The following is a 27,478-nucleotide window of genomic DNA, read 5'->3' on the forward strand; positions in this document are numbered from 1 at the left end:
AAACCAAAACTAGAAATTTAAAATTTGAGGTACTGAGAATTATCAAAAACTTTAAAAGTTGCAAGAGAAAGGCAACTCTTTATCTTAATTATTTCCATTAAGAAAATTATTTTACCCATCATAGTAAAGCTACATGCATAAAAATTAAGGATAAATAACTCCTCAGTTACGAATATTCTGGGGGGTCAGTTCTTACACTCCTAACAATAGAGACATCCATACATTTCCTGCTTGACTGTGTGTCTGTTCCAGTGATCTACAGACAATGGGTCTCACTGGACTAGAAAGCAAATGTTTGCTTTAATAACAGTTTAGTGAGATGGAACCACTTAATTTTAGTCTAAAGCTAGTCATACAGGCAAATGTGTCCCCTCTCATTAGACTGTAACCTCCTGGGAGACAGCACCTCTGGCATCTCACACTGTCAACACAGGAGTAAGAACGGAGAAATCAATCCTCTAAGTATCCATGAATTTTGTACTCACCCAAAGCTTACTCAATGTCACTATATTAACTAAGTGCAAACTGCAACAGCTTCTCAGGGGTTTGGGAGAATGGGCCTGGGCTCCCTGTTCCCAGCCTGCTGGGCGGGGCACCCTCACCTTCACAGGAGGTTGGCCGTTCTGCTTCACAGCATGATTGAGGTCCTCGTGAACTCGGTCCAAAAGCCACAAAAGAAACTCCTGAGCATCATGCTGGGAATTTCCCCGGTATTGCAGCGCATTCTTTGACACAATACTCTAGATAGGTACATAAATCAGCATGAATAGTTGTGAATCCTGGCTTTATGATAAACTGTTTCATAATCCCAAACAGGGGTGGATGTAAGCTCTCAAGGGTATTAGAGGACTTCCCGGAAAGAGCAACATAAAAACTGGTGCTAAACCTGGCCAGCATGGCTCATTGGTTGAGCATCCACCTATGATCCAGGAGATCCCCATTAGATTCCCGGTCAGGGCACATGCCTGGGTTGTGGACTCGATCCCCAGCAGGGGGCGTGCAGGAGGCAGGCGATCAATGATTCCCTCTCATCATTGATGCGTCTCTCTCCCTCTCCCTTCCTCTCTCTCTGAAATGAATAAAAATATTTTAAATAATAAATAAAAATAAAAACAGGTGCTAAGAAAAAAAAACAGGTGCTCAATGTAAAACCCACCCTCGCCCGGCTGGGCATGGCTCAGCGGTTGAGCATCGACCTAGGATCCAGGAGATCGGGGTTCGATTCCCAGTCAGGGCACATGCCGGGGTTGCAGGCTCGATCCCCAGTTCGGGGAGTGCAGGAGGCAGCCAATCAATGACTCTCTCATCATTGGTGTTTCTGTCTCTGTCTCTCCATCTCCTTTCCTCTCTCTGAAGTCAATAAAGATGTATTTAAAAAAACAAAAAACCACCCCCAGGAGCACGCACCAAAGACTTAAATGTGCCTACTCAGGAATCCCACTTTTAGGAATATAGCTAAAGGAAACCATCAAAACAGCCAAAACATATAAGAGGATATTCATTCATCAGGCTTTTTAATAGCAAAAAACAGGTGATAACTTGAATATCTTAAAAATGGGAATTGTTACAAATACCACATCATTACTTTGTACACATGAAGCTAACAAAATGTTTTATCTCAATTATACCTCAATAAGAAAAAAGAATTGGTTACATAAGTAACATAGTATTGGATTATAAACCCAAAGTATAAAATAAACAAGTCTACACCATATAAGTGATTGAGTAAATAAATGGGAGGAAGAGACAAATCTTCCTTATAAAAGAATTCCAAATAATTTATGTCACTAATGCTCCTCCAGGAGTTGGACCTGAACGCCCCACCTGGAGAACAGGCTATGACAGTGACTTGCTCTGAAAGACAAGTATGGAAGAGCGGTAGCCAGTGAAAGGTTGCCAGTGAACTGAATTAAGATCCTGGGCTCAAGAGCATGCAGCCTAAGTTCAAATCTCTGCCCCAGCCCTTATTCTGTGTGAGGTCCTGGCTAACTCTCCTCAAAGTGAAAGGGACAATAATGATTTAGCGTGGTTAAGTGAGAACGCATGCAAAACACTTCGCACATAAACGCGGTATAAATAAGCACTGACATTTTAACTATGATTACTGGACTTGAAGTAGGACAACTGCACAAAGCAAAAGCAGTTCGGAGACAAACAAAATGAGGAGGGAAGAGATAACGAGGGTCTAAGCTAAGGCAGCGAGGGCAGAAATGCGAGGGCAAACCTGAGGGATTTAGGAAGGGAGGCAGGGAAATCAACAGAACTCGTGAGCCGAGGAAGGAGGCGTTGGTGTCACCCAGGTGTCCTATCTGGACGATGGGCAACTGGTGGCACCTTCAACAGAGGGAGTAGCCTGGGAAGAGGGGGATGAGTGCCCTTTCGAATCCACTGCATTCTGAAGCTCTGCAGACCTCCTAGCAGAAGTATCTTGACAACAAATGAAAAATACAGATCTGGGCTCCATGGAAGAGCCTGTGCTAAGGATAAGATTTGTGAGTCAACAGATGGGTGGTAACTGAAACCATGAGAACGTCTGAAATCACCCAGACATAACCATGAGGTGGAATCAAAGGACAAATCCCAGAGGACAGCTATATTCAGGGGCCCTCAAAGGGGACCAAGAAAAGGTCATCAAAGATATGGCAAAAAAAATGGAGTCCCAAGAGTCAAGAGAAGAGAGTTATGTAGAAAGTGATCGTAGTGTTCAAAGATGAAGAATGATAAAGTAAGCCAAAGAAACAAGAGCTGTCCATTGTATCTTTCCAATTAAGATAACGACAAGAGAGATGAAAAGGGGACAGGTTTTTAATTCAATTATGAAAAAGAAGCATCACAACTTGATGGTCAATTAGATATGAATGAAACATAAAGATGATTTACAAAGATTCAAATTTAGGGAGGGGAAAAAAGAGAATATTGAGATGTCATTGGCAAAACTTCCTAACTGAATGAAGTGAGCAAGGGAAAAGGAGGACCCTGATGACAAGCAAGGATGCCACCTGGACGCCACCTCAGAAACAGGTACACAAGACGAGATGGCCGTGCGGGGAAGTCTTCACCACACAACAAAACTTCCCCAGAGGTCAGATGCCACCAGATCGCCAAGTCCAATTTCTTCTTTCTCAGCCCTCATTTTGCTCGAGCTCCCTGTAGCAGTTTATACACTTGATAGCTTCCTGAATCTTGAAATGGTTTGGTTTGCAGCCTTATGTTTGCATTAGGAGAATCAAAACCAGAGCCACTGCGCCCTGGCCAGTTTGCTCAGTGGTTAGAGCACCGGCCCTCGGACTGAAGGGTAGGGGGTTTTGATTCCCGTCAAGGGCACGCACCTCGGCTGCAGGCTTGGTCCCGGGCACGGTTGGGGGTGCGTGAGGGAGGCAACCAGCTGATGTGTCTCTCACACTGATGTCTCTCCCTCCCCTCCTTCCCTCTCCCTCCCACTCGCTCTGAAAAGCAATGGAAAAATATCCTCAGATGAGGGTAGAAACAGTAATAACCCAGAGCCACTGGCGTAGACAGTGGGAGAGGGTGTGGGCTACCAAAGAAAGAGATCTCCTAGTAAAGAAAATCGACCAAGGAAAACACACAGCAGCTAGCAGCACTGCTGACGCTGGGGCCGGCTCAGGAAGGGAGAGAAACAGGCGACTGGTGGCACCATCTTGAGGGACGCACCACGGTTTTCAGCATCTGACGTAGGCAGATAATGACGTCAGGAACAGAAGGAGACTGCAGAGCACTGGACATGTTGAGTCTGAGGTGCCTACAGGATCCCAAGTGAGGCTAAGTGTGGTGCTCAGGAGAGACATCTGAGCTGGAAAGTTAAATCAGCACAGATAACCCTATCCCCAGAGCACAAAGGAAATACCCAGCCAGGCAGGATCCTGAAGAACGCTAGCACAGAAGGGACACATCACAGAAAAGCCCAAGAACATAAGAAGCAGCACCAGGAGAGCGCGCACCACACAAGCAGAGTGAGGAGAAACCGCCACGGAGATGGAAGCCACAACGTGAACCACCGCAGGAGAGTCCACACAGGCACTGAGACAGGCCCTGGGGATGGCACGTTAGGGTGACTGTCCCTGCCTCTTCAGGGAAGCAGATCAGGGAGGGCGAGAGAAGGAAGGTCAGGTGGCTACGTGGCTGCAAGACCACTCTTCATATCCAAGTGCTTAGTTATCAAAGGACGGAGACAGAATGCTACGACCACTGGGGGGACCAGCTGACACGCAGCGAGGGGCTCACATGGCGAGGGCAGGAGCTGGCGGAGTGGAGACACCTAAAGAAAGGCGATTCTTTCTTTTCCTTTTCGTTTTTATTTTAGGGGGGGAGGGGGAAGGAGAGAAACATCAATGTGAGAAACATCGACTGGCTGCCTCCTGCACATGCCCTGACCAGGGATCAAACCCACAACCTGGGTATGTGCCCTGCCCAGGAATCAAACCTGCCACCTTCTGGTGTGTGGAAGGACGCATCAACCAAATGAGCAGCACAGGTCAGGCAAGAAAGGTGATTCTTCAGTAAGGGGAGCCGGAGGGATTCGGGACAGGCAGAGGAACTGCCTTAAAAAGGAGGGGGGAGAGACACGAGAGGAGGTAAAGATATGCAGTGGGTTCAGAGAAGTTACAGACAGGAAGGTGGGGAAGTTTGTTTTGTTTGTTTGTTTGTTTGTTGAGGAAGCAGAGACAGCTGCCAAGAGGAAGTATTGGCTACAGCAAGGATAGAAACACAGCACACAGCTGGGTACACAAACTGCCAGAAGCATGACAAGCTGGTGTTCAGGACCCTCTCTCATCTACTTTCAATGGAAGAGCAGGGGGGAAGTCCTCAGCATCTGCATCCTAAGAAACAAATTAGCTGAAATCAAATGCTTCATTATGTGTTAAAGCAAAATGGTATGGTCAGTGTCCATCAAATTTCAGGGTGGAGACAATACTAAGTTCTTTATCAGGCTTGCATTCAACTTGACTTATGCTTCCTGCCACTATCACTTCAACTCATCCACACTTACCCACCAATCACCGTGTTCCAGGCACTGTGCTAAAGCCGCTCAGCAAGATTTTTTCGGGGCACGCTTAAACAGGCCACGGGGACTTCCACAACCCTCTGCAACTGGGACAAAAACTGCTCTGGGCCAACCTCGCCCTAAATCACTATATCACAAACTGAAGGAAAGTTCACAGGAGACCGCACTGAATAAACACAAACACAGTCTCCTCTTTCTGCTCTTCACAATGGTGACATCTTCTGCTACAGATACCCAAGGGACTTTCCTTTAGTGCCAGGCAAAACAAGGCATAGGATAATCTAGTAACCATCCCTAGTGTGTGTTGCAGGAGAAAGAAGAGTGGGAGTCAAGCAACCACAGGGAAAATGAGTTGTTTCTGGTACAGAGCCCCTTGGCCCTCACAGACACAAGGGCCTAGCACAGGGAACTCAAATCCAAGTGTCCCTGTATCCAAGTTCTCATGAGCCAAACTCAGCAACTATACAGACGTGGAGAGCAAGGGCTATCCTCACCGCTGTAACGCTAACTTTGGACATTAAACAAACGCGTATGTACCACAAAGACTTGGGGGCAGAAACTCATTGCTTGGAATATAGGCTAGGAAGAGACATATATCTTGTCCAAAGAAAACGCTGTCATAAAAGGGTTGAGAAAGGATTACTGCATTTCAAGAAATTGTAAGTAAGGGTAGAAGTATGGTCAAGAACGTTAGAGCCGGGATAAAAGGGTGAAATATCAAAAGGAAAATAGGACAAGTTCAGCGAGATGAACAATGAACATAGAGCTACACAGGCAGAAAACAACAACGAGAGAAGGCCGCCAAGTATGTAACCGCGGTCGAAGCTTCCACTAGAAATGCAACAGAAACGGAGATGGATTCTGAACACCTGAGTCGTCTTCTTTCCACCACCTTTTACTTTGTATTTTCTCTGAGCCTTGGCAATCTTTTCTGCAAAATGGTGATATTTTTCTAAAAAGATTATTGTGGGGCTTCAAAGATATCATAAAAGCATTTCATAAATTCTAAAACTCTATTCGGCTGCTGTCATATAACTTTCAAAAGTCAAGGATAAAGAAAGGAATTACCCTAACATACTATATAATCCTGGAAAATCCAAAGAGAAAGCAAAGGGAAAAATATCTAAGGCTCTGTATCCTGACCTTTGGCTACACGTTAGAATCACTTGGGAAATTTTAAAAAATAAAACCATGTCCTGGCAGCAGAGCCAGGTCTATGGTGGGATATGATCATCACTAATCTTCTATCAAGTGTGATTCTTTTTTTTAACAATTCTAATTATAATGTGAAGCTAAGATGGAGAAAGAACATAGTTACACTGGAAAAGCTCTAAAGCTTTGCTTCTAAAAGCACCAAAACTTATGGGAGGCTCTCTGGTCCTCACTGGATTATCGTCACTTATTACACTGTATTTATTCATATCATCAGGAAATATAATCTCATATCTGCCTCCACTACTAGACAGTGATCAGGAATATTTTATTCAGTATTATTCCCATCATGCCCTCCCCAGCAAATACAATACTTGACACAAAGGGTAACAATAACAGTTAATATTTGAGTGCTTATAATGTATCAGGCATTACACTAAATGTTTATAGGTATTATTTCCTATAAAATCAATCCCTCAAAAATTTCCTGTGCTATAAGTATCACTGTTATTTCTATTTACAGATGAAAAAATATGGGCTCAGAGAAGTGAAGTAACTTGTCCAAAGTTACCATTATTCCTCAACCTTGTCTTACTGGAACAGCCTTCAAGCCATTTTCTCAATAATCCCTCTTCCACAAATGATTCCCTTCCCTTATAATACAACTAGGGATCACACAGGGCTCAAGGTTCTTCATTCCGAATGTCAATTCTTGAGGCAGACATAAAAGTTGTAGGAGACTAAACTACAGTTGCACCAAGCCTGAGGCTTCTGAGAATTTATTTGCTTTTAAATAAATCCTTGTTAATCAGTGTTTGTTTTGTTGTAATTTGCATTTTTTCCCTCCCCACGACTGAAATATGGCCCAGAAACAAAAATGCAGTTTATCTTACTGAGATGTTATCTGAGGAGTAAGGAGGAATTCAGACTATGTAAGAAGATCAAGTTGCAGCTTGTGCAGATCGCAGTCCTGCCTGAGTGTCCCGGCTGCGGTTGCAACAGAGAACAAATGAGAGAGACAAGGACCTGGCTTTGGAGAACTCCGCTGGCCTCTCATCAGCCAAGGGCAAGCGGAGTCAGGGCTCTGCTGGTGGGGGTGAAGTCTGCCCTGCCACAAGAGTGTCTTCTTTTGGGGCTCCTTATTATTTTCCAACACAATCTAAGATTCTCCCCAATATAGTAAAATAGTGTTTTTTGGGGGGAGGGGGTTTTTTGTCTAACAATAAACACAATCTAAAAAGCAAACACCCAGTCCTGATGTAACTAAAAGGTCGTCATACAGTAAGTATAATAATCTTCAACAGTTAAAAGTAAAAAAAACAACAACCAACTAGAAACATCATCTAAGTATCTAATAAGTTATTATATATCCCTACTACGGAATGTTACAGATGCGTGAAAGTTAACTTAGAAACATGGGAAAATCAGCAGCTAATACAATGAAGTAGGAAGACGACATGAATCTACATATGAACATGATTTCAAACTCTTACAGGCCTTTCTGTCCTTTATCCCCTAAATGTACACCACAGCATTAACTGTCATCTCAGAGCAGCAGGTTGCAGGTGGTTTATCTTTCTTCTTTACATGTTTCTGTATTTTTGACATTTTCTAAAATGAACTTGTTGATAAGAATAACTAGGTGGTACTTAAGAATGATCTGATGAGAGCACAGCCTGAGATTTTGGCCAGGGAACACCAATCTTATGCACAGATGGGGCTGGCATAAAGAAATATAGCTTATTTCTAGCTGAGGCTTTGGCTCCAAATCCAGGTGAAGTAGGCTGCACTCCACTGAGAATTTCTTTCTTCTCTGCTAGACAGACCTCAGGAGCCTGTATTAATCCTAAACCCAAAGCCAAAAACAAGCTCTGAATCTTATCACTGGAGGGAAAAGGCAACAACAATCAGCATCAAAGAAAAATACGGGAAAGAAAGAGGGAAAAAGAAGAGCTTATGTCTTTAGACATCCATCCATCAGGGGCTTTCTTAGACCACCGTGGCTTGCCAGGTAGTAGGTGAAAGCTCAGGCCTAGGAAAAGAACAAAACACATGAGAGTCAGCCTCCTGATCAAAAGGAGGGAAGAAGCAGGAAACATGGGCTTGGCTTAGAAACTCAGCACATGGTCCCATCAATCTATGTTCTTGAATGAGTGACTACACATCCTTGGAGGTGGAACAGGGTGGGGAAGACAAGGAGTGGAGGAGCCGTGAGGTCAGACCTTGAACTATCCCAAGGCCAAACATTCAGTATTTCTTCTATAATCAGTGTGTGCGTGCATGTGTACGTGCGTGTGAACACGGGCACGCATGCAAGGAGACAAAGTATGTATCCTCCAGATTCTGAATATGTTGGTATTTGATGATAAACAACTCTAAATGTTTTTGACCAAACAGCCAATTTTATAAAGGGATCCAAAATATTCTGGAAATGATCTTGCTTTAAAGCATATACAAATTGTGAGTTCACAGTGCCATAAACCCAGAGTACTCCCAGTAAAGTTTAGCTGGCTGGCGATGCCTTCAGGGCCTAGGCCTGTCACACCTGAGTGAGCCAGGCTGACTCCTAAGCCATACATGATGGGTCTCCAAATCAATCCTGGCCTCTGCAGGTCCTCCCAACCCTCACAAGAATCAGATCGCATAAAACAGGTGCAAGCCTCCCACTCACTGCGGCTCTAAGCTTTGCCTAGCAAAGTATAATTTAGAACCTTCCCAGCCTCGGCCTGGTCTGGCCTGTCCCAGTCTTGACCAATCCTAGCTGGTGAGGCCTTGGTAATCTGCCTGTAGAGTGTGAAGGCTAACTGGAAGTGTATGCATACACAGACAGCAAACAAAGAGAATTCTGTGTAATCAAAATAGGGTAATTCCCTGAATTACAGAGGACTACCATCGTATAGGTGTACTTCCACTTTAAAGAAGAGATAAAGCTATCCTACCTCACTATCAACAAGGAAATGCAATTTAAAACAATAAAATGCGATTTTCCACTTGTCGACTTAAAGATGTCTATTCTGCAACAGATGGTACAGTAAACATTCTTGCACTGCTCATGCCACAATCCTTCTGTAAAATACAGTAACAATATGACTTAAAAACCTTCAAAATGGGGCCTGGTCGAAATAGCTTATTTGGGAGAGTGTTAGACTGAGGAACCTTCAAAACAGATAACCACTGACCCAGGAATTTCCCTTCTATATATCCTAAAACATAGCCAAAAGTAATTGTAGTTTTCTTACTGATTTTAATAACTCATATGTCATGAATAATAACCATTTTCTGCTCATAAAAAAAGATTTATATAAAAAGTATGTTCATGCGATCAGAAACCATCCAAATAGATTACCATGCCACCATACAATGATCTGAAAAGATTTTCTGACAAAAATTTCTCATGACATCAAATGAAATGAAAGCACAAAATGTAAAACTGTACATAGAGTTTGGTCCCAATTATGTGGAAACACACAGAAAAGGGGAAAAAAGGCAAGAAATATGCCAAACAACTTCTATACATTTACAACTTTCCTCTTTCAACTTTTACATATTTTCCAAGTTTTCTACAATAATTTAGATATTATTCTTATCAAAATATATGTTGTCTTATAATGAATTTTAGCAAAAGAAACCACATACAAAAGTACATATACTTAATGCAAATCAAAACCACAATGAGATACCACTTCACACCCACTAGGGTGGCTACAATAAAAGATAGACAAAAACAAGTGGATGTGGAGACACTGGAAACCCTCATACACAGCCAGTGGGATGTAAAATGACGCAGCCACTGCAGAAAATGGTTGGGTGGTTGCTCTAAGTTAAACACTGAGTTACCATATGACCCAGCAATTCCACTTCCAGGCAAATATACCCAAGAGAAATGACAACATATGGCCACACAAAAATCTGTGCATGAACGTTCATACAGCGGCATTATTCAGAACAGCCAAAAATGAGGAAGCAAGCCCAGTGTTCATCAACATGTGAATGGATAAACGAACTGTGGTATCTTCATATAATGGAATATTTTTCAGCCACAAAAAGGAATGAAGTATGACTCATGCTACAACATGATGAACCCTGAAAACATCATACTAAGTAGAAGAGGCCAGATGCAAAAAGGCCACATGCTGCATGATTACATGGATATGAAATGTCAAATAGGCCGATCTAGAGAGACAGAGTGGAGGAGAGGGCGCCTAGAGCCGGGAGGGCTGGGAGGAATGGGGAGTGACTGCAACTGGGTGTGGGGTTTCTTTTGGGGCTAATAAAAATGCTCTAAAACTTATGGCCGAACAAGTCTGAATACACCAAAACCACTGGACTGTGCACTGTACATGGATGCAGTATGTGGTATGTAACTTATACAATAAAGCTGGGTTTTAAAAGGATATATATTATTTTATTCATAATAAATTCAAGAACAGGCAAAATGAATCAATGGTGTTAGCAGCCAGAAGAGTGGTTACCTTTTGGGGGAGGAGAAAAAGAGGGAGCAGCTTCTGGAGGCTGGGATGTCCCATTTCTTGAGCGGGTTGACGATTATCACTTTAGGGTAATTCATCAAGTTTATGCTGACGAAGTGTGCATTGTGTCCATGCTTCACTTAAAAGGTATAAGCTCCCAGGATAAAGCAAAAAAAAAAAAAACTAAGGAAGGACCATGAAGGAACAGGGCAGGGAGCGAGAGGAAGCATTATAAAGACTAGAAATGAGAATTCAACTATATAGCAATCCGGAACTGTTCATCAAGTCCTAAACAGCCCCACTAGCCCCAAAGAAACCACCATATTTACAGACCAAGAGCATATTCAATGATGCTCGTGACCATCTACATCACCAAGGAAACAGTAAAGTGTGTCCAGGATCCTCTCCTGGGAAAGTGAGTGTATAAATATGCTAATAAGCCATCAATCCGAAAGAAGTTCAAATTTTAAAGATCTGATGTTCAAATAAATAATTACCTGGGAAGCAACTTAGAGTCCCCCAAAAGGCCAGATTACTGGGTTATTACTGTTACTCAAAAAGATCACACAATGATATCACTATGGCACAGAATATACCATACTGAGAAGTCCCCAGGGAGTCATCTAGCACTGTAACATTGGAGACTTAAATACTACTCCTTCACAAGCAGTCTACAATTCCAGGGGTCAAAACCGAGAGCAAACATGCACCAAAGGTGAGCTACTGAACAGAGTGGCAAGGCCAGACCTAGAGAAAACTTTGAGGTGGAACACATTTCTCTTCCACATGCAATTACAGTGGCCTTTTGCAGGATCCTCCAGCTCTTCCTACCGGCATCCCTCCTTCCTGTGGCCCAGGCTTGCTCTTACAGGCTGGGTGGGGGGATTGGTGGGTGGGCTGGCTCTTTTGGCTTTCCTGCTAAAATGTTACCATCACTCAGGTGTAAAGGAACCAATGGTTACTGAACACCAGGATCTGTGAGGGTGATGTTATATGGCAATGAAAAGGAAAACAAGATACCAAGGAGAAATTTTAGGGTGAATGCACTACTCCAGCTCCTGAGTTCCCTGCTGCTCAGCCTGAGGTCGCAGACCGGTCTGAAGGCGTGCGGGTGCCTTCTGTGCCCATTCAGCAGTCTCCTACTGAAGACTGGTCTGCAGCCCCCACTGCCCAGGCCACCGAATGGGTAGGCACAGCCACTGAGTGGTCGGTCCTAAGCTGTTCTTCCACAAACTCTTAACAATGGAAATAAGGTTGACGGAAAATAAAGTTTCTAAAAGTTGGGGGGGGGAAGGGGGAAACAAGGTAACCAAGACTCAATAACCAACTCAAGACTTCAGCACTCCAGGATTCTGACTCAATTCCAAGTTCATGGGTTCACAAATTTTCCAAAGGAAAGGAGTTGTCCTGGACACTGGCTGCCCACACCCTCCTCCCAGAGCCATCGTCAGATGCTGACAGCCTGAGGCCTGATACAGAATCGGTAGTATCACCAGGAAGGGGTGGGCAGCAGTTACAACAGCCTAACACTGCCTGACATCACAATAGAGCTTCTAAGGGCCAACAGGTCCCCAACCTAAGTAACCCTTCTTCCCGCTGCATGTGAGATAAAAAGCTGCCAGTGCTCTCTCTCCTGCCGGCAGGGAAACAAGGCTACTCTCCTCTTCCCGCCCTTCCTGTCGCTATTAAGGTCCTGAAATCATTGACTAGTAGCTACTTCCCATGAGCTGTTGCTTTTAAAGGCATTGTCGCCCTGGCAAGCACTGCTCCGTGGTTAGAGCCTCAGGCTGAGCACTGGAGGGTCTCCAGCTCAATTCCCAGTCAAGGGCACCTGCCTGGGTTGCAGGTCCAACCTCCACCTCTGGTCCAGGTGTGTGTGGGAGGCAACCAATCGGTGTGTGTCCGTCACATGGATGTTTCCCTCGCTATCTCCCTCTCCCCCTCCCTGTTGCTTCCTTCCTCCCTCCCTCTCCCTCCCTCCCTCCCCCCCTTCCACTCTCTCTGAATATCAATGGAAAGAATATCCTCATTCCTCTGGTGAAGATCAAAAAAATAATTAATAAAAATAAATAAATCAATAAAGGCGTTGTCTTGTCTTTAGCTATCCTAGTTTATGATGACTTCCATGGAATCAAGGCTCTAAAATTTGGGAGCTACACCAAGCATCTGGACTGGTACAAGGGACTGTGATGTTAGGATAAGATGAAGAACATTAAGTTAATATATCTTTATAATTACATACTTGGAGCACCTCTGGTCAGAAAAGGGGTTAGTCTTCTCCAGCTGCAGAGAGCCACGGACCTTAGAAAAAGGCTGAATTTCCTTCCCTACAGTTTAAAACAGACTTTCTTCTCTCTGGCCTCGTCACTGCTCAAAGTAAAGCAACACACAAGTTACTTCCCTGTTCATTCATTTACTCATAAACACACATGGAGGACAGGACCTGTTACAACAGGAAACAGAGAATCACAGAATTACAGTTCTACAGAAACACCTGTATCTTCACCTACAAAACAAATAACAGTATGTGTCTACCTTACACTGCTATCGGGAGTAAATAAAATAGTCCACTGTGCAGGGCATATTGGTAAACACTCATGTTAGCTATAGGAAAAAAGCAAGACAGAGAAAATTACATGTAGTGTGCTAGCATTTATCTCAATAAAAGGAAAATATGAACATACACAATACACAACCACACATATATACACACACATACTTACATTAAAACCAATGAAAGAATAAATCCTAAAATTTAGGGAAAAGGGGATAGGATATAGAAATTAGAGATAGAAACTAGACTTCTTTAAACAGATCTTGTTTTGTAAATTTGACTCTAGGCCACATATTTAAGTTTTTACATAATCATGCAACAGAATTAAATTTTAAAAAGCAATCCCTCAAAATCAAAAGCAAAAAGAAACAAACAAATTCACATATATATTCAGTTGGTGACAAAGCCACACTTAGAATTATTCTGAGTGACTTTAAGACACAGTAATTTTACTATACAGTCCTAGTAGGACATATATCAAAAGGGGGGGGGGGAACAAAAACAAAACAAAAAGAAATCTTAAATCTTTTCAAAGACTTGCACTACTAGTGGTAGAACTGGGACTATTATTCTGCGACTTAGGAGTCTCAGAATAATTGTGCAATAACACAAATGAGAATTTACACTCGTGTTAACAGGATTTTCAGCAGGAGAGGAAAGAAAAACAGATAAAAGATCAATGAGGTTAAATAAAAAATCTGAAATCCTGAACTGGGATTATCAATATGAATTCATGATTTAGTGTATCTTTAAAAAAAATTACACATTTCCTAGCTCTATCGACTTAGAAGACACAGACACCACGTGCACCCCTGGTGCCTAGCTTGTGACCTCTCAGTACCATTTGCCATCAAAAGGAACCTTAAAGAAAGGTTCCAGTACCATTTGCTCCTTAAAGAAATGTATGATTCCAGGTCTGGAGGAGACAGGTAAGATGAGCCTGGCACATCTTAACCTCCTTGCATTCTGGTCTGAAATCACAGACTACTAGTATTGTGTCAAACTGACTTGGGAGCCAACTTGTCCCAATGGCTTAAAATGGGACAGCTTGAGCAACAAAAAGGTTAATAACTGTAACTGACTGAATAACATTGAATACACATAACCCACGAGTTCATATGGTTACACCAAAAAACTAACTATATTTGGAAATCAAGTAATTATTCTGAAAAATATAAAAGAAAGGTGGGGCCCTGGCTGGTGTTTCTCAGTGGTTAGAGCATCAGCCCACGCACCAAAGGGTTCAATTCCCAGTCGAGAACATGTACCTGGGTTGCAGGTTCGATCCCCAGCCCCAGTCGGGGCACATGCTAGAGGCAACCAATCGATGTGTCTCGCTCACACTGATATCTGTCTGTCTGTCTGTCTCTCTCTGCCTCCCTCCTTCCCTTCCTCTCTCCCTAAAACTTAATGGAAAAAATATCCTCCAGCAAGGATTTAAAAAAATTTAAAAAAGAAAAGGTGGGGAAAATCAAACATTTATCTTACCTTTCTTCTCCAAATTTACTTTGAGGTAACCAAATAACTGCCGAGGGCAAGAGTCTCTATAGAAATGTCCCAGCTACTAAGTGAAGAAAGGATGTTAAATTTATAACATCCCCAGCTTTGACCCTTAATGATCTAGGAATAATTATTGCTAACATTACAAGAAACATGCCAGGCTGTACAGGCTTTCTGATGGAGATTTATAATACTACCCACCCACAAGTTAGTTTTACCAAAAAAAGGAGGCACAGTTAAAACTCGCGCGCGCGCACGCCCTTAAGCTCATTAAACCTCCATATCTAACTACCACTTTACAGGAAACACAGGGACAGGAGGGCAGTTTGACTGAAACTACAGCAATACAACAGGCAAAATCAGACTATGGGAAGCTCCAGAGCAATGCTCTTCAAAATATGATCCACAGACAGGTGCCCATCTGTGAACTTGCTGTCACCAGTCCATGATGAGATAAGTACAGAAATTGAGAGTAAGCATAGAAACATTTAGGGCAAATATAAACAATAATTTTATGTCTAATTAAATCTAACAGGTTTTTTAAATGGGGCTGGTTTTATGTATGCCTTATTTCATTTTTCTGGAAAAGCTGAAATGAACAAGCTAAGAAATTTATACCATTTTGTATATGAAAAGTAAAGGCATTTTTCTTCTTTTAAAAAAACATGTTTTTATTGATTCGAGAGAGGAAAGAAGAGAAAGAGAGAGAGAGACATCAATGAGAGAGAAACACCAATCAGCTGCCTCCTGCATGCCCCCTACTGGGGATGAAGCCTGCAAACCGGGCATGTGCCCTGACGGGGAATTGAACAGTTGACCTCTCGGATCATGGCACGACGCTCAACCAACTGAGCCATACCAGCAGGGCCAGTAAAGGCATTTTTTGAGAAGAGAAATAATATGACTATAGGTAAACTTTAAGATTATCTGACAACAATAAAACCTATCAACTGGAAGAAACAGAGTGTGGAAATGGAGCTGGGTCCTCAGATGACCACAGACTTAGAATGAGCAGCTTCTTTATCACCACCTACCACTTCTTGAATACTTACTACAGGCAGGTTATTAAACCCTTACTTCTATCTTCTCATTAATCTTCACAAAAACCATGCAAGGTTGGAGTTCTGGCTCTGATACTTACTGAACCCCAAAACCCTAGTTTTAAACATGGAGTAACAATGCCTCTTTCACAGGGCTACTGTGAAGACTAAATGAAAAATTGTATATGAGTGTACATTGTAAGTGATCTGGCTCCACATAGATGGTATTTTCATGATTATGATTATTATTTTCTTAAATCTCTCCTGAGAATCAGACAGCTTGGCCTTACTCTTAAAGACTAGAAGACCAAGAGTAAAATCAAAGAATTTCTGGAGCTGGTGATGAGCTTTTAAAGGTTCCTGAGAGCAGAAGCAACAAAGGCATTTCCTGACCAGTCCTGTGAAACCTAAAGCGCGAACTTGTTGGTTTGTGGGCACTCTGTTTGCTGCCTTCCAGGCTCAACAACTGGGGGGAAGCAGCAGCAGATGTTCGGTGACTAGCCAGTTCCTCTTGGAGCTGCCACAGTCCAGGGCATAACACAATGATTTCCAAATAGAGAAAGATCGCAGTCAAATGAAAGACAAGACGGCCGATGTGCTCCACTGCAACTGCAAAGATGTTGTTGTTAAACATAAAGGGGCATTTGAGAAACAGCCAGTGAACGATTAATTAGCAGAGCAAACAAGAATATTTTTGAAGGAAAAAGCTACAGAGGACACAACTTGAAATTATTCAGTTTTGAATTTCTTTTCCACTACTATATATAAAAGGTTTTCTTGTGGAAACCATGAGGTCATTGTTTTCCAGAGTCTTTACTCTAGGAAACAGCTGTGGGGAACCACACAAACAGAGAACACTGCCCTATTTAGTAGCCCCTCATTGTGACAAGTGTACAGACGGGGACAGGAAAAATCCATCAAACCACACACCAATAACAAAACAGAAGTGCCAGATCAAAATAAAACTGTAAGCCACACAAAGGAAAATGCAAAACAACTAAGTCAGGACAAGCATCTGTATTATTATGTCTCCATATCTGCAGAGATAATTCCATGTTTAGACCAGATCAGCTCCTTTCTACATGAGTCATCAAAAACTTAAATGATGCACTTTACACAGTTCCTGACACATGACAGACATTCAACAAATATAACCGAAAAGTTTTCCTAGGGCTCTTATGATCAAATACTGTGACCTGTCTAAAGCTGCAATTACCCGCCCACCTCCAGAACTGCTGCCCATTCTGGGCTTCCAGTCTTGAAGAGCCCATCCCAAGACACCCTGTTTCAAAAGCTCAGTTACTTTCATCTCCTCCTTTAAATCAAAACCACAATGAGGTTTCACTTCACACTAGGATGGTTATTATAAAAAAACAAAACAAAACGACAAAAAACAGAAGATAACAAGCACCGGCAAAGATGAGAAGAAATCGGAGCCTTCATGCGCTGCTGCTGGGAATGTAAAATGGTACAGCCACAGTGGAAAACAATTTGACAATTTCTCAAAAAGCTAAACACAGAAGTAGCACATGATCCAAAAGAACTGAAAACAGAGATTTGAACAGGTACTTGCACACCTGGTTCACAGCATCATTATTGCCAAGGGCCAAAAAGCAACCTTCCGAATCCTTTGAGACACAGTCCAGGTATCACCTCTTTGGTCCTTCCACATCCCTCCCATTTCCCCTCCAGTGCTCTCCCCACCCCGCGTCTGCACAGTGCTTTGTGCACAATCTATCACAGCACCCTACCATATGCAGCTATTTCTGTACCTGTCTGTCTTCCCTTTCTAGACCCTGGATTCCTTAAGGGCATGAACCATCTCACCCATTTTCATATCCCCAGTGCTTTGCAACACAAGACCAGCACAGGAATCAATAAACGTGCTCAATAAACCTGTGCACTTAATAAATCCATATCATGTCTTCAAAAGACCAACCTGAATTTGATTCCTAATGGGTATACACTGACATTTCTGCTGCCCTACACTGTATTCAGAGCTGAGAGCAGATCGTCAAACCATCACGTAAACCAGATTCCAGGACCCTGACTTCCTGGTTTCCCTGGCCTCTCAGACTGCCCCTTCAACAGGTCTGCTCCCTCTCCTGTCCCTTATTTTTTAGCTTTCCCCAATGGCCTGGCCTTGGGCTTCTGACCTTTACACTTATCACCTATATGTACCCGAATCCAAGTCTACAGAGCTAGTCCTAACTCATGCCACATTCCAAACAGTCTATTGCGATCTCCTTAGATATCCCATGACCCCACCCCAACATGCTCACATTAAATGCACAATCTTCTCTGCCCTTGTGCTCCACAAACTGCTCCCCCCAGCTGCTCCACTTCTGTCGGAGACCCCCATTACTTTCCCCATCGCCCAGGCCCGATATGGTGTTCCCTGACCTCTCGCTCTTAGGCTTTCCTTACTAAGCCACGACGTCCTCCAGATGCCTCTTGGGCGCACCCTTCGCTCTTGCTTTTCCATGCCTCATACCTGGGATTGCCCTCCCCCCGCACTTATTTTCTCCTCCACCTGATTCATTTTTTCACTCAACATCAGACCCATTTTTCTAAAATATCTTTTTCCTCCAATCAATGTCTGCACAGCTCAAGAGCCTCAACTGAATCACTACTGATGGCAGCCTCAAAGCTAAATTATTGTGACAGGCTTTCAAGGCCACCCATAATTTGCCTCCTCTCATCTCCTCAGACATCTACATTTCTCTCCAAATCAATGGTTCTCAACCAGGGGCGATTTTGCCCCCAGGAGACATTTGGAAATGTCTGGAGACATTTTTTATTGTCATCAGTGGGATGTGGAGAGGACAGGGACACTAACAAACATCCTATGATGCCAGGACAGCCCCTCACAACAACGAATTATCTGGCCAATAATGCCAGATTTCTCAGCCATGCCACGGCTGGGACAACTGCTTTAAATCAAGCCTCCATGGCAGACAGCCCACCATCCTGAGATGACACCCCTCTTCTCCTTAACTATCCAGGACTTATTTATCATCAAACCCCATTCTAAGCCATATCCCATGGCTTTAAACACCATCTGCAGGCTGATGACTCCCTAATCTTTCTCTCTAGCCAGTCTCAATCAATCTTCTGAACTCCAGACTCCATTATCCAGCTGCCTACTAGATATCTCATGAATATCCTATTTAACACATCTGAAAATGAGCTCCCGATCCCCCAAAATTGCTGCTCCTCAAGTCAGCACTGGTAACCACTCAGTTGCTCAAGTCAAACACCTGAGAGTTATTCTGGATGCATCCCTCTGCCTCAGTGTCCCACTCACCCCCAGCAAGTCCTGTGGGGCCACCTGCAGATAGATCTCAAATCCATCCACTCCCCATCCCTATGCACCTCCACTTTTACCTGATCTATCACAGAAGCCCTGGCCTCCCTGCTTCTGTTCTATTCACGTAATCACCCCATGTTTTAATGAGATCAGAACAGGATTCTGCCCAAGTCCTGCAGCAGCTCCCCACTGCCCTTAGAATAGAATCTAAACCCCTTACGTGCAACTACAAGACCCAGTATGACCCGGCCTCTGCCTACCTGCCCATCCCTTCCCAGCCTCATCCGCCCTCCTCTCCTCTCAAATGTACCAGGTGAGGGAGCAAGGGAAAGTAAGTTACTAGACTGAGAGTATATATGCACAGCTACTTGTGGAGTATGAGTCTCTCCATGTAAAAAACGTGTACATGTTCACATACGCATTGGACCAGCCAGAAAGAATGGTTTTTAAGGAAGACTTGCAAAGTGCCTAGGCGCATGCATGAAGCAGCTGTGGCTGACCTGATGTTCACTCCAATTCAGTACCATGACCTTAGAGAGGAAAACACTACACGTTTCAGCACGTCTACCTGTCGGCTGGCATTTTATGTTGAGACCTGTCCTTTCAGTGGTTGTACTAATAAGGAAACCCCAGACATAGGACTCAGTGTGAGCATCAGCAATACAGGCTGACAAAGTGGAACTCAAAACTCTGGTTCTGCTCCCTCAGCCTCTAGCCAGCAGGTGAACCTCGGTTCCCTCATCCAGAAAGGCCAGGGTCTGCTCACACCCACCCAGGTCTCCTTCCAAGTCAAAAACGTGATGACTCTATCACCTCCTTCCTCCTTTGGAGACTTGGAGCTTCACTAAGACTATAAAGTGACAGCATTTAACAGACAAGAGAACTGACCAGGAAGAGACGTACTTTCTATTTTATACTGTCACAAATCTAAATGTGACCTACACAATTTCTTTTTTTTTTCTTCTAGTTTTTCAAATGAATTCAAGGGGCACCCTGAATTCAGAGTACTTCTTGGAAACCACTGTGAAATTTCAACATACTAAACAGCTTCATACAAACCAGGAAAACGTCTATCAAAGGCCTGTAGCGTGAGTCCATGAAAAATCAAGGTGTGACACCAAGCCATTATCAGCCCCTGATGCTAGCTTGTCTGTCACTCCTCATTTATGTATGTTTGCTCCCTCTGTAACCTGAGAGTGCTCACTAATAAATGAGCACCCCTAGACACCAAAGTTCAAGGAAAACACCATGGGACAGAAAATTCTATTACTTTTTGTTTTGCTGCAATTTAGACAGAGTTCCCACAGTTCTTTTATCAGGAGATCACTATGTTCTAGTTCTTCTTGGGAGCATGGTTTGAGAACTGCTGCTATAAAACTTATCTTTCTTACTTGGAAGATGACCATATATCTTTCTCTTACTGCAAAGGGGTACTGAGAACTGGAAGCCAGAGAGCATCTTCAAGAAGCTGGAGCATCCATGCTAGCACCCTATTAAAGCTGTGACAACCAAAGTATGTCTCCAGACATCACCAAATGTCCCCAGGAGTGAAGGGTGGGAGTAGGCAAAGCACCGTGGCTGAGAACCACAGCTCTAAGAGCAGGTAAACATATCTGCATAAAAAGAACAAAGGATCTAGGTGGCAGCTAGAGAGGTTCTTAAAGCACACCCAGGTTGGGACAGTCAACCCATTTCACTCTGGAAAATGAAAATCCAGCCTTAACCATCATTTAGCTCTTCCAACACCAAAAATCCATTTACCTGGCAAGCTTCTAAGGTCTAATCAATACGGTTAGAAAGTAAGAAAAAACTCTAATTGAAAAATGTACAAAGAAAATTATTAGTAACTTAAGGAAGTTTGAAGACAATAAAAGCACATTCAAAGACATACTAAGTGCTTTTCGAGACCTCAAGACAAACTATCTTGAGACGGTAAAATGCTTTAAACTCCTCTGCGAACTCCAATCAACTGGCAGCGGCTGCCTGGAGCCCAGAGCTGAACAGGATTCTGAGGCTGAGCCCACTCAAGAGGACATGCGTCAGATACCGGTGTCCACCACAAACGGGCCAGTGCGCAGTGGTGGCAACTTCCCCTCACATCCACCTCCCTTGGTGTTCAACTTCCTTAATGCTCAAAATCACAGCCATCGAATTTGGCTGTAATAAAACATTTTGGAAAAAAGAAAATTATCTCCTTGGTAATCCACCAGGCTTACCAAATTGGGGAGAAATAAAGGAAAAAGACGAAAGCTGATCCTACCTCTCCTACTAAAGTCAGCTCTGGATTCTCCACTTCCAGAGGATAGTTTCAACCAGTGCAGCCTACACAGCGCTTCACAATCCACTCACAGCACACTTCTCCCAGGCTTTCTGCACCCCTTCCGCTCCACGCTGTAACCAGCCACCAGCATCCCCTGGGACTTGTTAGAAATGCAGCATCTCAGGCCCCACCCAGCTCTACCAGATCCAAATCTGCTTTGTAACAGAAGCCCAGGTGAATTATAGGCACATAAGGTGTGGAAATAGTGTCCTGGGGAACTTGCCAAGTTCCTCCAGACTCAGTTCACAGGTACAGTATCTTCCCCAAATGAAAGTGCGTGGCACATGGCGGATGAGTGCTTTGGTGGGCTGCCTGGGGCAAGCCCCTCCTCTACTCATCTCTTCTATGAAGGCAGGAAAACCCAAAAGTCCACCTTACAGCCTCCGTGGCAGCCAGCAGTATAAGTGACATGGTCAGAGTCAATGAGGTGTCAGGAGAAGCCTGCTGAGGGGGCTCTGGGCGAACTTTTATTTCCCTAATGACTTCCTGTCCTGATTGGGTAGAATGCCATGAGGTGACAAACATTAATGACAAAAAAACAGTAACAGCTAAGGACAACAGAGTGGAAAACAGAAATGGCCTGGATCCTCGTTGGGCCCATCAAGGCGCTGTGCCACCTGAGAACCACCTACATCTTAAGGAACCATCACTGGGGCTTCCTCTTTCTCGTGCTAAACACACTCCTAACTGGCTGGGTCAACCTTCAATAAATGGGAGGTGAACGAAGGGCTGCAAAGTGAAATCTACTAAAGGTTCAGAAGATTACATTTTTTTAAAAATAGAGCCTCTAAGAATCTGCTCAACTTTACCAAAGCAGGCCTAGAAATCAGTCTCTGCATTTCTAGAATTACTGACTTACTTCTGTTCACAACTTTTTAATGGATAAAAGAATGAACACAATCTCTTAAAAAGCAATGGAGATGTTCTCATACCAAAATGCTGCAGAAATTGATTTTCACGTTTGGAAAAAGAGGAGAAAACAAAACCTAAAACAATGGGCTCTGACCTTGAAAAGTCTGTAACTGCTGTGGCTCCTTACAGGCAACGATAAGCAGAAAGTAAAACAGAAAAAGACTGAGTGGCTGGTTGACTGCCATCCTCTCCCACCTTATTTTGAGATCTCCGACAGGGACCTCACTATTCCAGCCCCCATACCAGTCAAGTATTTCCATTCAGATTTCCAAGATCAAACAGCAACCACCTTTTTCTCTTTGAGAAAAAGAGAACAGAACAACATAAGTATAAATACAATGTAAGTGAAGTGTATTAAAGGGGGGTGCACCCCAGCACCTGTTCCTCCGCAAGAAGGCAAGTCTTCAACCAAGTGCCAACTCCTCAGATAGATACCATTTTACATTTTAATCAAGTCATTCACTTACATAAAAGGGTTTTTGAAAGAACCATCACGGCAGCAATGAAAACCCAGGGCCACTTGCAGTGAGTACAAGACAAAAGTAAAGACGAGCCCAAGGAGAACATAACTGCATTAAATCCCAGCTGCTGCTGCCTACTACAGCCTCTAAACTGAGGCTCGTGCTCTCTGTTTAAAACACAAGGTGGGCAGTGAGCAAGGTGTTCAAGTCAGGCCACCACGCAGCTGAGACTTTCTCTTGAGCATGATCAGGACAGAAAAAACGAAAAAAGAATGGACTTTCTCACTGTGTGGTTTCATTCTACTTAATTTAACTCTATTTATATCTATTTCTCACCTAAAAGTAATCCTCGTACAATCTCAAACCGTTAAGTCCACTTCCTCGGTGCAGCCTAAATGGCCCCACATCCCTGGCCCAACCCTCAGCTGCAACCCGCGCACTGGGAGGACCCCAGGGCCACAGCTAGCCCACCGCCTGTGCCTGTATGGCCCATGAGCTAAGAATAGTTTGTAGAAATTAATATCTGTATTAAACCTGATGATAGGAAACACTCATTCTGAACTGCAATTAAACTAAACGGTTATCCCCTCCAAAAAAAGAATTTCATTTTTCTCATTAGTAACCTGTACTACAAAATATTGTACTATCACTGTACATTTTTGTCAATAAAACACTGAACATTTGTTTTCTCTTGTCATATAGGTACCTACATAATAGCCCCGATTTTGCATCTTGACCACAAAGCCTACACTATTTACTCTGCTGCCCTTCACGGACGTCTCCCCGAGGCTCCACTGGTCCCCGAGGGCACCACTTTCCTCACACCTGGGAAGAGGGACCCCGACCTCCTCAAGGCAGGTTCTCTAGCTACTCAAGTCTCAGCTCCACCGTCACCTCCTCCAAGTGGTCACCCTGACCACCCCCTCCGCGCTGGAAGCGGTCTAGCAGCACATCAGTGGCATCACCAGGTTTTACTTTCTTCAAAGCAGATATTACGCGTTAACTTATTACAAAGTCCTTAACAATAAAAGTAACCAGAGCAGCAAATACACGTGGTGCTGTGCACAGCTGAGGCGTCTTCCATAGGAGGCTGAGCCCCTAAGAGTGCCGATCTCGAAGTCAAAAACGATGAAAAATGGGCAGTCCCAAAGCGATCGATGGGACAGCCAGCCTGGTCTGCGGCTCACAGCCCCTTCACGAGGTCGGCACCAGGGGAACCGGCAGAGAGACTGGGAAAGTCGCCGAGGTCGCACTACTAGCAAGTGACGAGACCGAGACCTGAGCCCGGCTCAACAGTCTCGCTCGCTGTCAAGTCTCCTCGGAGCGCCTGGCACGCGGTACACGCTTAATAAACACGCGATGGACGAAAGCCAGCCAATGATCGATCCCCCTCGCGATCAACCGGTGCACCTGCCCAGCCCGCGGCCCCGCCCCGGGAACGAGCGGCGCCGGGGCAGCAGCGGGCAGGCGCGGGAGGGCGCCCACCTTGAAGTCGCGGCTGTGCTGCGGGGTGTACTCCAGCGTCCAGAGCGCGCGCACCAGGTGCGCCAGCTGCTCCGTGACCTCGCCGGCGGCGCGGCCGGCGGGCGGCTCGGGCTCGGGCTCCGGCTCGGGGTCCGGCTCGGGCTCGGGCCGGCCGGCGCGGTACTGGCCGAGCGCCAGGTACTCGGCGAAGAGCTCGGTGTTGCTGAGGCACTGCAGCGTGGCGTTCATGAAGCACGTGTTGCCGTGGTTCCGGAGCCCCGCCACCCCGGGCACCGGCTCGCCGGCGGGCGGCGCGGGCGCGGGCGCGGGCGCGGCGGGCGGCGGGCAGGGCGGCGGCGCGGGCGGCCCCGGCGGGAAGCAGGCGCGCAGGGCGCCGCGGTCCGGGCTGCCGCCCTCGGAGCTCAGGTGCGAGAGCGTGGACAGCGTCCGGAGGACGCGGCTCATGAAGCTGCCCACCGAGCGCGCGGACGACGGCGACGAGGGCGCGGCCGGCCCGGGCGCCCCGGGGCCCCCCGCGCCGCCGCCCGCGCGGCCGCTCCGGAACAGCCGCTTGCTGAAGGAGCGCTTCTCCTTCCCGCCCGCCGCCGCCCCGGGCCCGGGCGCCGTTACCTTGGACATGGCGGCGGCCGCCCGCGCTCATCCCCGCGCCCGCCCTCCCGGCCCGCGGCCCCGCCACGGCCGCCGCCGCCGCATCCCACCGCGCCCGGCCCGACGCCCCGCGCACCTCCGAGCGCCGCCGAGCGAGCCAGCGGCGGGGCGGGCGCGCGCGCGGTCGGCCAGCTGGGCCGCTCACGTGACCCCCGGCGCCGCCCGCCCGCTGAAGCCGCCGCGCCGCCATGTTGACTGTGGGAACCGAGGCGCCTCCCCGCCCGCGCGGCCTGGACGGGCGGCCCCCGCGCGGTCCCGCCGCGTGAAGCCCGAGAGAGGCCATGTCTAGTGCGGGCGGCCCGGCGCGCGGTGCGGCCCGGGCCGGGTCTCGGGTCTGCGCCGCTCCGACGGCGGAGGCCGGGGCGGGGCGCAGCCAGGACGCCGCCTCTGACGGGCCTGCGGGCGGCGACGACGCGCCCCCGCCCCGCCCCGCCCCGCCCCGGCCGCCAGCCCCCGCGGGACCCGGGCCGCCCGCCGCCGCCCCAGCGCCGTCCCCCCGGCTCGCCTTCGGGCGACGCTTTGGGGTCGCAGCGAAGCCGTGTCTTCAGTCACCCTCCTCGCGGTCAGCCTTGAACTCGCGTCGGCCACGCCCCGGGCCGCGGGTTCGAGCCCCGGTCAGGGCGCCGACCTGGGTGCGGCCGCCACCCCAGGCCCCCTTCGGGCGCGCGGGACGCCGCCGGTGGCCGCGCCCCTCACATCGCTGTCCCGCGCTCCCCCTCCGCTCTCTATAGAAAGAGCAACGGTGAAAATACCCTCCGGAGAGAATTAAATAATAACGACAGTAATAAGAATAAAATCCCGCCAAAGCCAACCTTCATCCATCCATTAAACACGTGGTTACTGCTCTGTGCCAGGCCCTGGCTGGGCGTGCAGGGAGCGCGGCAGGATAGGGAGCCCTGCCATGTCCGCCGGCCCGCCTGCGGCCTCCCCTCTGCGGCCTCTCCTCCTGCGGCCTGTCCTCCTGCGGCCTCCCCTCCTGCGGCCTCCCCTCCTGCGGCCTCCCCTCTGCGGCCTGTCCTCCTGCGGCCTGTCCTCCTGCGGCCTCCCCTCCTGCGGCCTCTCCTCCTGCGGCCTCTCCTCCTGCGGCCTGTCCTCCTGCGGCCTCCCCTCTGCGGCCTCCCCTCTGCGGCCTCTCCTCCTGCGGCCTGTCCTCCTGCGGCCTCCCCTCTGCGGCCTCTCCTCCTGCGGCCTCTCCTCCTGCCGCCTCCCCTCCTGCGGCCTCCCCTCTGCGGCCTCCCCTCCTGCGGCCTCCCCTCCTGCGGCCTCTCCTCCTGCGGCCTCCCCTCCTGCGGCCTCCCCTCCTGCGGCCTCTCCTCCTGCGGCCTCCCCTCTGCGGCCTCCCCTCCTGCGGCCTCCCCTCCTGCGGCCTCCCCTCCTGCGGCCTCCCCTCCTGAGGCCTGCCCTCCTGCGGCCTGCCCTCCTGCGGCCTGTCCTCCTGCGGCCTCCCCTCTGCGGCCTCCCCTCCTGCCGCCTCCCCTCCTGCGGCCTCCCCTCCTGAAGCCTGCCCTCCTGCAGCCTGCCCGCCTGCCCTCCTGCGGCCTGTCCTCCTGCGGCCTGTCCTCCTGCGGCCTCCCCTCCTGCGGCCTCCCGTCCTGCGGCCTCTCCTCCTGCGGCCTGTCCTCCTGCGGCCTCCCGTCCTGCGGCCTCCCGTCCTGCGGCCTCCCGTCCTGCAGCCTGCCCACCTGTCCTCCTGCAGCCTCCCCTCCTGCAGCCTGTCCTCCTGTGGCCTTCCCTCCTGTGGCCTCCCCTCCTGCAGCCTCCCCTCCTGCAGCCTCCCCTCTGCAGCCTGCCCACCTGCCCTCCTGTGGCCTGCCCTCTGCAGCCTGCCCTCTGTGGCCTGCCCTCCTGTGGCCTGCCCTCTGCAGCCTGCCCTCCTGTGGCCTGCCCTCTGCAGCCTGCCCCCTGTGGCCTGCCCTCCTGTGGCCTGCCCTCCTGTGGCCTGCCCTCCTGTGGCCTCCCCTCTGCAGCCTGCCCTCTGTGGCCTGCCCTCTGCAGCCTGCCCCCTGTGGCCTCCCCTCTGCAGCCTGCCCTCTGTGGCCTCCCCTCTGCAGCCTGCCCTCTGTGGCCTGCCCTCCTGCAGGTGCTGGGAAGCATGCACTGTCTCCTTTAATCTCCAGCTCAGTGCCTTTCAAATGAATAGCAACTCTAACCAGGTTTCAAACCCAAGTTTGTTTCAAAGCCCCTAGACTTGACCTCTAAACGAAAGGTCACAGACCCACAGCCAGCACAGGGACCAAGATGAGCCATATCAGTGAGTGAAGAATCCTGGCGGTCCAGTCATCATCGTGACCTATTAATACTTCAAGCTGCTGGGCTCTCGGGCTTGGGGAGGATATCGGGAGTGGTGGGAACCACGGCAAACTCCAAACGAGCATCCTTCTAAAGGGGGACCAATGGTTCCCATGTGGAAATGAGGGCTCAGATCATCTGATTTGTTAAGAGAAGGTGGGAATCCTATTTTTAAATGTTCATTTAATTAGAAAACATAGAGCAGGGGGAAAAGGGAAAAAAAGACATCTTTGGGCTGCCTTCAGGCCCCAAATCCACTGGTTTGTGACTCTCTGTAGATTCTCCTTTTTGCTAACCCTTAGCCTGAGTCCTGGT

General features: G+C 47.2%; 1 protein-coding gene across 1 annotated transcript in view; it reads right to left on the reverse strand.

Annotated features, from left to right (window-relative positions):
• The window catches only part of USP31 (ubiquitin specific peptidase 31), a 60,465-nt gene extending 35,621 nt beyond the window's left edge, over window positions 1-24,844 (reverse strand). The window contains exons 1-2 of the mRNA XM_016222698.2: window positions 24,227-24,844; window positions 603-740 (exon numbers count right to left, since the gene is read on the reverse strand). Of these exons, the coding sequence (XP_016078184.2) occupies window positions 603-740; window positions 24,227-24,844 (756 nt within the window). The remainder of the gene's footprint in view (window positions 1-602; window positions 741-24,226) is intronic.
• Between the last annotated feature and the right edge of the window lie 2,634 nt (window positions 24,845-27,478).

The sequence above is a fragment of the Miniopterus natalensis genome, chromosome 3, assembly GCF_054644295.1.
Source record: "Miniopterus natalensis isolate mMinNat1 chromosome 3, mMinNat1.hap1, whole genome shotgun sequence".
Classification (NCBI taxonomy): domain Eukaryota; kingdom Metazoa; phylum Chordata; class Mammalia; order Chiroptera; family Miniopteridae; genus Miniopterus; species Miniopterus natalensis.